The 12,362-nt window shown below is 39.8% G+C and overlaps 1 protein-coding gene across 7 annotated transcripts in view; it reads right to left on the bottom strand.

Annotated features, from left to right (window-relative positions):
* Positions 1-12,362, bottom strand: part of LOC135347364 (tubulin gamma-2 chain-like) — a 26,531-nt gene extending 14,169 nt beyond the window's left edge. For 4 of the 7 annotated variants that reach the window (XM_064545329.1, XM_064545330.1, XM_064545331.1 and 1 more), the window contains exons 1-11: positions 12,285-12,362; positions 12,105-12,155; positions 10,475-10,536; positions 10,031-10,198; positions 9,026-9,174; positions 8,929-8,974; positions 8,538-8,705; positions 8,056-8,205; positions 7,468-7,521; positions 7,134-7,307; positions 6,839-6,925 (exon numbers count right to left, since the gene is read on the bottom strand). In XM_064545329.1, coding sequence (XP_064401399.1) covers positions 6,839-6,925; positions 7,134-7,307; positions 7,468-7,521; positions 8,056-8,205; positions 8,538-8,705; positions 8,929-8,974; positions 9,026-9,174; positions 10,031-10,198; positions 10,475-10,536; positions 12,105-12,155; positions 12,285-12,333 — 1,158 coding nt within the window. In that variant the 5' untranslated portion in view covers positions 12,334-12,362. Of the gene's footprint in view, positions 1-1,427; positions 1,672-1,909; positions 1,974-2,069; positions 2,880-3,496; positions 3,991-4,092; positions 4,511-5,147; positions 5,688-6,032; positions 6,231-6,838; positions 6,926-7,133; positions 7,308-7,467; positions 7,522-8,055; positions 8,206-8,537; positions 8,706-8,928; positions 8,975-9,025; positions 9,175-10,030; positions 10,199-10,474; positions 10,537-12,104; positions 12,156-12,222 lie in introns of those variants that run through there. The other 3 variants (XM_064545326.1, XM_064545327.1, XM_064545333.1) reach the window with 3 other exon arrangements.

The following is a 12,362-nucleotide window of genomic DNA, read 5'->3' as shown; positions in this document are numbered from 1 at the left end:
AGACACTCACAACATATACATAATGAGTAATGTTAGGAACTAGGGTGAAGGCACTAGAAAACAAACAAAGAAAGAATAACAGTACAAAACTGTATTTCATCACTCTGTAGTTCCCCAGCTTAGCGTCGGCTAGCCATCCTGAGAAAACAGTTCCAAACAAACCAAACACAATTGGGATAGCAGGTAGCCATTTTGAAATGACAAATTTTACATCAGATTGTTGACGGAACACAGAAGACACTGATACACAGGATATAGTCAACAGCATAACCCAGACCAGAACAAGAAAGGCTCCCTTGGAATAGAACCACCTCACTCTGTACTTGCACTTGCAGCCATTCCTTGATACCAGAGGACTGCCTCCGTTCGTATAGTTAGTTCGTCTCATAACAGATATACACAAGTTTGTACATGCAGCGACTGTTGCTAAACACTAAAGATACTGTAACTATAATTATAGGCAGTAACTGAGAGCGATATCTATTGGCAACAGTTTATAATGGATTGCAATCCTGAGTGCACTATTCTTGCAGACACAAACCTGTAAGCTTACAATCTAAAGTTTATTAGATCAACAGATTTCTCCCAAAAAAAATTTATGTCATGTAAGAATGTAGATCTAGTTTCAGTATTATTTTGTACATGTCAACAATTGTAATACAAGTTCAAAGATAATGAAAAAGGATTGGTGTCCATTGACAAATTGCATGTATACAACAACACAGTGGAATAAGTATATTAGCAGCACAATCTCGGGCATTATTATGTCATCCAGTGCATTATATTGCATGAGGGTGCCTGCAATAACTAACTTGTTGCCCAATGACGTCAAACTTTTCTAATTGGTCAACTATAAAAAAACATAACTGTATTTTTTAGTGAATTCATGAATTCCATAGTAAATTCTTAGGTTTTCTTCCCACAACTAGTGGAAAGGTAGTAGCCTATGAAACGGACCAAATGAGTTATTGGGTGGGAGGGTGGGCCATACACACAGTGAAACAAAACATGCTAAGAGACATTTAATAGTACAGCGCAGCTTGCAACAATTATTGATATCCCAACGTGTATATAGCAATAGGGAAAGATTGTCAGTCGGTAAAAGCAAGAGACTGTCTATTATTGACTCTTGCATGCCCCAAGAGTCTTACTGGAATTTGCAGAATCTTTGCAACACACCAGTAAAAGTGTTGAGCACTATGCGTTTCTTTTATGCGTACATTTAATAAGTAGGCGGTAAAACAGACCACAGTGTGTATACACAAAATCCACATAAGGAACGCGTAACGCTCTACGCTTTTACTGGTGTGTTGCAAAGATTCTGTAAACTCCAGTACACATTGCTTCTCAATCCTTGAATTCCCTGCAGACAACCAGCATAAAAGCATACTCTCCACTACAGTGTCAATGCAGGAATACTCCGGCTATACAAAATCATAAATATTCTACCATTTCAATGTTGGAGAATTATAGTAAATCAAGGAGAATCACACTCTCTCCCAGACGATTGTTCTTTGGGCAGAGTGGATCTACTATATTCAGTGAGCTTATATGAAGGTCCTAAGGGTTTGTACAATATGATGATTTCTATGAGAAATGGTATGTGCAAAAGAGCAAACAGAATAGATGGCACGAAAGTTCTTTTCTTTGTCTTTTCATACAGTACATCGACTGCAAAAAAGACAAAAGCATTATGCATGTAACATGTACCTTAATTAAGGTGACATACATACCGGTACTTATTTGCTGGTGCTAAACTTGTGAAATCATAGCATTTGTAATTACTCGCACGGCATTGCATTTTCCAATTTTCCAAGAGTACTTTTTCACAGAAATTACCACAATACCGCAAAAATAATAATGTTGGTATGAATACTCTGGGGAGTAGCTAATGGCATGCATCTCTTACCAACCACAGGACTGATACTCTCAGCAAGTCCATTTGCTACATTGATACTTCCTATCACAATGCCCTATAAGAAAGAAAGATCGACGTTATTATAGCCATAATTATATAAGAACATTCATATATCTATGGCTATGCAGGTACCAATACTATGAGCACTCACTTGAACACTTTCAGGAGTCTGATTGTTAGCTATGGCCACCAAATTCACCCAGACAAGAGGGTAGCTTCCTATCAACAGCACCATTCCTATCAGATACAATGGTAGCAGTAGTGTCCGTTGCTTTCCTCTGCAGATAGGAGGACAATCCACACATTCCTCACCACTTGACAACGGTATCCAATGACACTCTCCACTAATTGATACATTGGCATTTATACAGGCATTGCTTGCAGTGGAGTACACATCTTGAGGGAGTACCAATAAGCTTTGAACGCCGGCTACAAAACGATTTCCATTTAAATTTTCAACTTCCTCAGAATCAGTTGATTGATGATGAGAAATACTGAGGCAAATATTTTGTAAAGGAGGAGCTAAAGAACAGGAAAACACATCGAGCACCTGTTCTGAGGATTCGTTTTCACCTTTAACTACAAACGACAAACACCGGTGCTTGCTGGTAGATTTCTCGGTGCAAAATGGGCAAAATTCATCAACGTAGCAGCTGAAATTAAAGTGGTAAGCAATTTCTGTGTACGTTCGATCGCCAAAATCCAACTCAATATCCATGTGTGCACGATTATTTAAGAGAGCAGGCCAACTTTGGGGAGTATTATCCAAAGGTGTTAACATTCCTAGACTTGAGTGGTTGTTTTGAAAGCGATCTGGATGATGGAACGGACTGTACTCAGTGCATGGATCATAAGGTATATAGCCTGCCAATCTGTTACCAAGAAGTATCCTGCAATTGTCATTGAAATACCAATGAAAGCTCCCATCTGTGTACTGATTTTGATTCTTTGTAACAAGACCCTGTATAGAGCATAATTATTTGAGCATGGTTATACCTACTAAAGATGGGTAGTAATTTCAGATTTTAGGGTACTAATTTTGGTGGATTTCCATTAGCACAAGTATATAAGTATCAGTTTTAAGGTTGATTGGACTCAGATTTACAAGTATTATACATTAATTTGAGATTCCTACAATTTCGCTAAAATTCGCTAAAATTGTAGTACCCGTTTATGAAAGGTAAGTATTATTTTACTCGCATCTAAAGTCCCGTTTACACGACACCTAATTCGGGTCGGATCCGGGCCAGATTTTTCCGAGTAGTGTATACATGCATGCATGGGCATATAGTAAAATGACCACTAATTGTTTTTGCGCAAACATTGGCTGATAGCTAAGAAGCTACAAGCTTACTCTATTAGCAAACATGACACACCTCAGATTAGCCATTTGTGTTTTCTCACAGCTAAACCGCTTTAATGAGTATAAGTGTAGAATCTGAACCACCTCCAGAGGCTAGAAGTGGTAGACAGATAAGGCCCGTTTACATAAATGCGGTAATTGGATTTAATCCTGGATTCTAATCCGGATTAAAAGTCTCGTGTAAACGGGCTTAAGTTGACAAATAAATTACTTACAGTAAGATGGAGCCTAGAATGCTTGAGATAGCCACCCCCAAGAAGACGTAGGAAGATGTGTTTAGAGAGAACCCAAATGAATCACTTAGAATTGGATTCATTAGGGCTTCAAAATATGCCCACTTCAGCATTTGTACGAACGATAGCAAGTGCATACTCACAATAATGTGAACAGATATTGTTAAGGATTGCTAGAAATTACAGTATATAGGTTCTATCATATTCATGCTTCTGGCTATAATGCTATCGATATATGTACTTGCATTGGTAATAATGCTGAAAGGATATGAATATTTGCAGTGGTCCAGGCTTGGCCGAACTTGAGTTGTTTTTTGAGCGGACACAAAGCTCATGACAATTAGTTCTGTTCCATTTACTCTCTCCACGGAAGAGAAAACAGAACAAGATCAACAATATAACTCCAAAAGCTACATTGAACCAAGCAATCGATCGATACTGCTCAATTGGAAGGTTAGAAAATATTACTGAAACACCTACAGAATGAGTAGAAAGTGTAATGTTGTATGAAATTGGTACCAACAAAGTCAATTTATTAGTTGGCAGTCTATAAGCTTTTGTGTATAATTATTGCTTACTAGGACCAACGACAAGCCCAACGCTGAATCCAATGGAGTAGACTGAATATAGGAAGTTACGAGTTTTCACCACTTTTTTCTCATATTCAAAATTTTCATCTTTTTCATTCTTTACTTCCTTCAGTAGATTCACATACTCGACACTCATTTCTGTTGCGTAGTTCATACTGAGTGTGATTTGTGCTCCCAAATAGTATCCAGCCAGGAACATGCCAATCATTAGTATCCCACCGTTAGTTGCAACACCGTACAACACGTAGCCAATCGTGTGCAGAGATATGGCAAATACAAACTGGTACCAATTCGGGATGCATTTAGTTAAAAAACCTAACAGCAATCCTCCTGTAAGTTCGCCGTAGGAATAAATAGTTATCAGCAGTGCGTACATTGTTTCCGACTCATCTAATCCAGGCTCCACCTGGGCATAGAAGTTCAGTATAGTGCTTGCACCTAACTCCTAACTGTCATAATAAAAAGGCTACCACATACGTGGTATATAACAGCTATAATTATTATACCCAATAGCAGGTAATTTTCGTGGGGTAAAAAATTGGAAAACGGTGATTTTCATGAGTATAAATTTCGTTTAGTCTCGTTGCCTCCACTGCATTCGGTAAGCCATCCCTCCGTTAAAATTTCGTGGAGGTCAGCTTGACCACAAAATAACGAATTTTTACACCACGAAAATTACCCGCTATATATACGGTATCTAAAAGTCTGCAGTCCAACTGAAGATGTATAGTACCCAAAGCACAGGTATATATATCGGGTACCATCCACAGTAGCCTCGACTCCAGCCCCTTGCCTTTCTCAGCGGCTTGGAATCGAGGCTACAGTAGACTATGCATGCACTATAGCATATATTAAAATGATCCTTTATTGCTCAGCCTGTATGATAATTTTGCTTGTAGCTTCTACGTACATATATATAGGCCTATACATAAAGTTGTGTCAGGCTATATACAGAGTAACTGCATGGCCCTAACTGTAACTGTAAACTGTAACTACAACGTGACTGGCATGCAGGTATCATTGTACACACTGACTTTCAGTACCTGCTGGAGTGTGGTTTCATTGATGCCTGCCTTCTTTGGGTTAGTGACAAACCTATGCAACGAAGAGAGGTATAATGTACCACTGATGGAGAACATCATTGGAGCAAGTATTTGAGTGAGAAATCCATTCACTCTCAAACGCCATTTTTCTTTGTCAAGTCTCATTTTGTCAGCCTACTTACAGTACATTCAGGCTATAACTGCACAGTTGTGTCTCATGCTCATGACATATATAATTATGCATGCATGCGGCGCCCTTGATTTAGAGGCACTAAAAGAGAAGAAGAACTTACACGTCATGAATAAATTATGATTGGCAATGGGTTAGCCTCGAATCCATGCCCGTAATTAATCTTTGTGGATTCGAGGCTAGCGGTGGGTTTGCCTGCATTGTGTTTTATTGCACGATAATAAATTCACGGTAATCGATAATTAATAAGTATAATAATTATAACAGTATAATATAACAATAAATTGTACAAGAGTTAGCAGATAAATGTTCATGTGCTGTAAGTGATAGCGTCAGGGCTTGGCACCACCCTGTATGGAGAGAAGTGTGATTACTTGCTGTACATAATCCCACATAATGCGTGGAATACACCGTACAACGAGGTAAGTAGAGTACTGAAGTGCTAACCCTCAGCTGTTGACATGATCTGCAGGTGTATAGCAAAACCAAAAGATGGCCAAATCAAAGTAAAATTTACCAGTACGCACTTGCACGCCTGAGGTGCCAAATTAAAAATGCCAATTGGATTTATTAAATGGCTCATTCACCAATTTTTCTCGTTACTGGTACAAATCATGTGCTTCAAGTGGTTAGTGAGAATGGAGTAATGAGAAAAGTTTATCGATGTAGAACAACATTTATAGTGATAGTCTTACGAGTCCTATTGATGTTCCCCTGGTGATGTAGTCTGGTTCAGTAGAGGCTCTGTACTCGTCAATGACCTCTTGGACCACCCTCCGTGAGTCATCAAGCTCTGATAGGTCATCACTGAACATTGGCTGTTTCTTGAATTGGTCGAGAAAAGCTTCTTTCTTCCTCAGCTTGTCAAACTGTCCACAGCTGGCTGCAAACAACTGGTGTGTGTGTGTGTGTGTGTGTGTGTGTGTGGGTGGGTGTGTGTGTGTGTGTGTGTGTGGGTGTGTTTGAGAGATTGAAATAAAAAATAATAAAAGTTGGGTGTATATCTGTCCACTGAGACCTTGCTGACTCATATAATTTAAAAATTCAAATTTCTCAAACAGGAAGATGCTGATTTTCAGTTCATAGAATATATACATATATGTGTGTGTGTGAATGGGTTGGTATATTGGGAAATGCAAGATATTTTGGTTCTTAGAATTATCTCCAGGCATTAGTCAAAATAAATAGAAACCAGTGTGTGTGTGTGTGTGTGTGTGTGTGTGTGTGTGTGTGTGTGTGTGTGTGTGTGTGGGTGTGAGGGTGAGTGTGCATGGGAGAGGGGTTGGTTTAGAGGCTATCCTTATACAGTTTATAGGCCCCCCCATAACTAGCACATAATTATGTAACGAAGCCAATAATTATTATACAAAGGGGAAAAACATATATCAAATGTTTTTATGCATAATCGCCAATACATGAAGGCTGGGAATATAGAAGGACCAGAATTCTCTGTACTCGTATAAAAGTGTACGTAAATATTTAACACATGTTGAGTACTCACTGATGCCATACTGGTGTGGTTGGCGAGCATGAGTCCACTGACCCTATGTGCTGACTGGATGTGGGGAGGCTTGCGGGAGAGGGCAACCTGTGCATGCATGGAGACACACAGAGAAGAGTGAATGACAGGCATTGTTGTCATGGTGTGTGTTACGGGACTGCCTTCAATTACATGTGTTATTGGCCTCTATTGTATACCTACCAGTAAATGCATGCAGAAATCAAACACTTTTTCCAAATTTTGTAATTTAGTATGTGTATCTATTGCTGAGATCACATGATGTGCCCGTGTATACCTGAATGCTTGCTGGCCCCCAGGGTATGAACTGAGCGAGTTTCCTCTCTCTGATCCTCTGCAAGCTCTTGTGCACCTGAGTGGGGTCCACCTCTCCTTGGATGATGTTTAGGATGGAGATGTAGCAATGGTTGTGATGACGATCCTTGGGTGCTGACACCATCACGTTCTTAGGCTGGGAGGGGGGGGTGAATTGGTACAGTTACGTGTTTTGACGGGAGTCAGTGCGATGCTAATATTAGTAAATCAATGGTATTGTCAAAATCAGACCAAAAATAGACTTTTGATTTTAAGACAGTGTGCATGATGCTATTAATAGATCTCTACCACCTCACCTGTAGTAGCCTCCTCATCACGTCCAGGACAGTAGTCTTACGAATACTTGGGGCCTGCGCGCAAAATACGATGATGTGTATAAAGCTCTCAGAGAATGCAATTGAAAAACATATTTATATGAACACAAAATATTGAGTAGTGTATACATACATGTACATGTCTTGCGTTATGAAATCATGCTAAATTCAATGTTCTGATGGCCCAAATTCAATGATTTTATTTTTTTGAAAGCCTGGAAGAGACTCTTTCAGATGGTATGCTTAAAACTCAAATTTGGAACGGGCCATAATTTCTCATTTTCGGAAAAAGACCATGGACTATACCCATGGTCTTTTGTCAAAATCAGGCCAAAAATAGAATTTTGATTTTAAGACACCATCTAAATAAGCTCGATCTAAGCTTTCAGAAAATTAACGTTATTGGACCAACGGAACTAAAGTTATGGCCGTTCAAAGATGAATCATTTAATGTTGGTCACTAACGCTAGTCAGGTAGCTGAGGTACAGCACAAAATATCCACTACTATCATTTAAAATTATAGCAAAAGCAGCTAACTAGAGAATTAGCCACTCAGACTCTGTTCTTACCTGAGTGTCAGTGGTGATGGGAGTGTAGCCAGTCATGAGGTAGTGGAGTCTGGGGGTGGGGATCAACGAGGCTATCAGACCAATCAGATCGTTGTTCATGTAACCAGGGTAACGGAGGGTCGTTGTACTGCTAGCCATGATAGTGGATACCTAATGAACAGTGAAAAGCAACAAGTTATACATGTACACTAGTAAAATCTTGAAACCAGAAACATTATATAAACTCGATATAATGTATCAAACTCATAATTATTATCGTATTATTATATAAACTAGAGGTCTTCTGCTATTATTTATTAATTAATAGCAGATATGATAATTTAAGTTTGATACATAAAATAAAAACACAATAAAAGTGATTTAGCTCCACTTATGTACAAGCAATTACAACAACTATTGAGGAAATCTTACCTCACACTTAATGAACAAGAATAGCTACAATACAAAACACAGTGAAGCTACATGCAGTGAAGCAGACTCACCAGTTGGTTGATTTGTGATAGTGAAGGGTTTGGTATTCTGAGCCTCTCTGCTGCTATCCTGTTGAGGGCAGTATTGTCTAACACCACGACACAGTCTGCGTGGAGCGTGAGTCGCTTCAGTGTCAGTATGGAGTTGTATGGCTGCACCACCACGTCACTGATCTCATTCTAACAGGGAGAACGGAAAATATATATCAGTCGAACTCTCATTATGCGAACTCAGAAGCACTCCGGCGAACTACAATAGGTGTGGCTACTGTTACAGTAACAGTACTACTTACGTATAATTATACATGTATACAGACTCACTGTATGTATTGGATGCATTTACTGCAAGCCTGTAGTGACTCTCGATTATACACACTGTACAGTGCACACACACAAATCTCACCAGGTTGGGAAACACAGAGTAGGTTTGAATAAGCTTCTTCGGGTATCTGGAAATAATAACAACATCAAGAATAATAATTAAATAATATCACGGACACCTGTCATTGAGATGCTCCAGGAGGTAGGATCCCATCCCAGACCCAGTGCCACCTGCAATGGAGTGAGAGAGCACGAAGCCCTCCAGACTGTCACTGTTATCAGCCTCTCGATCAAGGATGTCAAATATCTCCTCATGGAGACGCCCGGCCTGCGTGAAGGGGAGGGATTAGTAATACACCAAGCATATTTGAGTGGCCATAACATAAATTTGTTGGCCCATTGGTTTTGCTTTGGTGATTGCCTGAAAGCTTAGATGGAGCTCTTTCAGATGATATGTTTGGAACGGGCCATTATTTCTCATTTTCGGAAAAAGACTGTTGTCAAAAACAGGCCCAAAATAGACTTTTAATAAAAAATTAACGTTATTGGGTCAACGAAACGAAAGTTAATAATTATAGTCGTTCAAAGATTCTATTGAACGCTGAGTCCTCTGCATTTAGTGAAATCTTTTAGATGGTATGCTCAAAACAAAATGTTCAGCTATTTAGCTTTTCATGAGCTACAGTATACCGTATTTATTTGATTAAACGCCCGGGCGTTTGTTTCAGATCGAAGTCTTTAGAGGGGGCGTTTAATCCAGGAGGGCGTTTATTGTTATGTCTCCTCCAAAACTCTTGCATAGCAGCAGTTATTGTGCTCTTCTTGGGCTGCTGTCTCAGCTTAAATTTATGTCATAGGAGTGCCCTCTGTGTCGGTATCTCTCTCTTTGCCATTGATGCATCATAAAAAGTATTATTATCCTATGCTGCCATGCTTGCAACTGGGTGCCAGCTCCACCCACATGCCACGCCCCATATATGGGCGATTATTTAAGATGGGTGTTTATTGACAAAGACAGAGCTTTTACCCTGGGCGTTTAAACGAGATGGGCGTTTATTCAAGAAGGGCGCTTAATCAAGTAAATACGGTATGTACATGTACATGTACGTATAGTACGTGGCCTTATACTGAAAATGAAACATTACTATGTCTTCAGAAATCACAGATAGTATAATTGTGTTTACTTGAGAGTGTCCACTGGCCCAGTTATTGCCAGCCCCGCCCCCGTGTGACGAGGTGTAGATGTTCTCCTGATTGTAGAGTTTAGCGTAGGGGGAGGTGAGGATACCGTGGATCACCCGAGGCTCTAGGTCCAACAGTACCGCTCGTGGGATGTAGTGCTCGTCATCCGCCTGTGTGAGTGAGTGGAGTGTGTGAGAAGTGTGTAAGAAGTGTGGGTGGGTGTGTAGGGTGTGTGAGAGGTGTGAGTGTGTGGGGGGTAGAAGCACTCTAAAGTAATAATGTCAACAGACTATAGTTTGATTACATCCATTAATTGTCTGTATGGGGTGGGTGGGTTAGGTACTTTATACCTCTATAAAAGGCAAAAAAGTAAACTCTAGTTGCTTGCACACACCTATAATTTAACGTAGACTATGTAGGCTGGAAACCTAATGTACACAAATCACCTGATAGAAGAAGACATCTTTTCTGTCAATGCCCTCCACTGCATAGTCCTGGAGTATACCCTCTGTGACAAAATAGGAAGATTACTATTAAACGGGAGGGGTGGGTCAAAGTGTTGGCTGGATGTATATGAATCACAGTCAGTTGAAACTGATCACCTAGTCTCGCGAGCAGACTTGTCCTATATGGAACGCCGTTTGCGACAAAATTCAGGCAGAATCTGATGGCGTGTGCATCCAATATAAAATCGATTTTTGAAGATCGATTTTTAATAATCGATTTTTTACGGTTGATTTTCGATTTACACGTGAACGATCTTTGACAATCGATTTGATAATCGATTTTTGAAATTCGAATCGATTTTTGATAATCGATTTTTGATAATCGATTATTGAAATTCGATTTTTGATAATCGATTTTAGAACTGCTCTGAAGGTGGGCTGGGGGGGCCCCTGTCTAAAGCTGTATCACGTGATACTACCCTTAGAGAAATTTTGCATTGAAGAAGCCACTATTCATGACTTCTATTCTATCTGGAATCACCAAACTCTTTCTCAGCTCTTTCTCTAAGCACACACAAGAATGCCAAATAAAACAGTGCTGGCGAGAAAGCATACAAAAATGGGTGCACGAAGAAACTAAATAAGATAGCACCAACTGAACAGTTCTAAAATTAATGATTTTTACTGTGACTTATGGTCCTCCTTTTTAATGGTTCCAAACAACAATAATGTTTCGCTTTTGTGTTATAGTCTATCATGTGAGATAGCTAACCAAGCCAAGCTTTGATTCCAGGCCGCAGAGAAGGAGTTTGTGCATGTTCTGAGTTTCAAGGGCGGCCTAACTGTAGCCTTGAATCCATTTTAATCGGCCTGGATTCGAGGCTAGTATCAATCAATTGCGATTTTTGTAATCGATTTTTAAAAATCGATTATCAAAAATCGAATTTCAATAATCGATTGTCAAAAATCGATTATCAGATCGATTGTCAAAGATTGTTCACGTGTAAATCGAAAATCAACTGTAAAAAATCGATTATTAAAAATCGATCTTCAAAAATCGATTTTATATTGGATGCACACGCCTATCAGATTCTGCCTGAATTTTGTCGCAAACGGCGTTCCATAGTCCTATAGAGGGACCGTCTGGTCACTGTTGCAGAAATTCCATGGCACTATCATTATAAGTTGATAATAAGTGATTAATTATTATTTTAGAGCAAGTTAGTGTTGCGCTAGAAGTAGCCACTAAGGAGCTAGGCTACAAAGAGCTCAGACCAAATCAAGAGGCAGCTATTAGAAACTTTCTGGGAGGTAAAGATGTGTTTGTGAGTCTTCTTACAAAATCCCTCTGCTACTGTTTGCTTCCGTTTGCTTCTAAGAGTGTACGATGAGCTAGCTAGCTAGCTAGCAAGCTGTTATTTCGATGGATCTTTCTCAAGTTCAATTCTGTGTCCAGAGGATCAAGGAGCGACATAATTATGGTCTGTGTCGTAGAGCGACGTTGAATGGGACTGTGGTTGATTAACAAAATTGACTACATCCCTCAGTGCCACGGAATTGCTGCAATATTGACCAGACGTTCCCTCCCCCCAACTTCTGCTCGCGAGACTACTGATCACCCACTACTCACCTGGACTGATGGCATGCTCTGCACACAGCTGCTTCCAGAACTCCATACCAACTGGAGGAGAGGAATATAATTCCATAGCTATTAGAACAGACAAGACTTACTAACTAATTAGACTTACATTAAATTTGTAGCATGGGCACTTCAAGTGAAAGGTGCAGGGAGCGTCAGAGTCAGTGGTGCTCTGGTTCCCACATTGTCCCAGCTGTATTGTTATGATCTCCCGAGGCATCCTCAAGCTCAACAATACTTTTCAACTTG

The sequence above is a fragment of the Halichondria panicea genome, chromosome 14, assembly GCF_963675165.1.
Source record: "Halichondria panicea chromosome 14, odHalPani1.1, whole genome shotgun sequence".
In the NCBI taxonomy this organism is placed as follows: Eukaryota; Metazoa; Porifera; class Demospongiae; order Suberitida; family Halichondriidae; genus Halichondria; species Halichondria panicea.
This window is presented reverse-complemented; position numbering and strand designations above follow the sequence as displayed.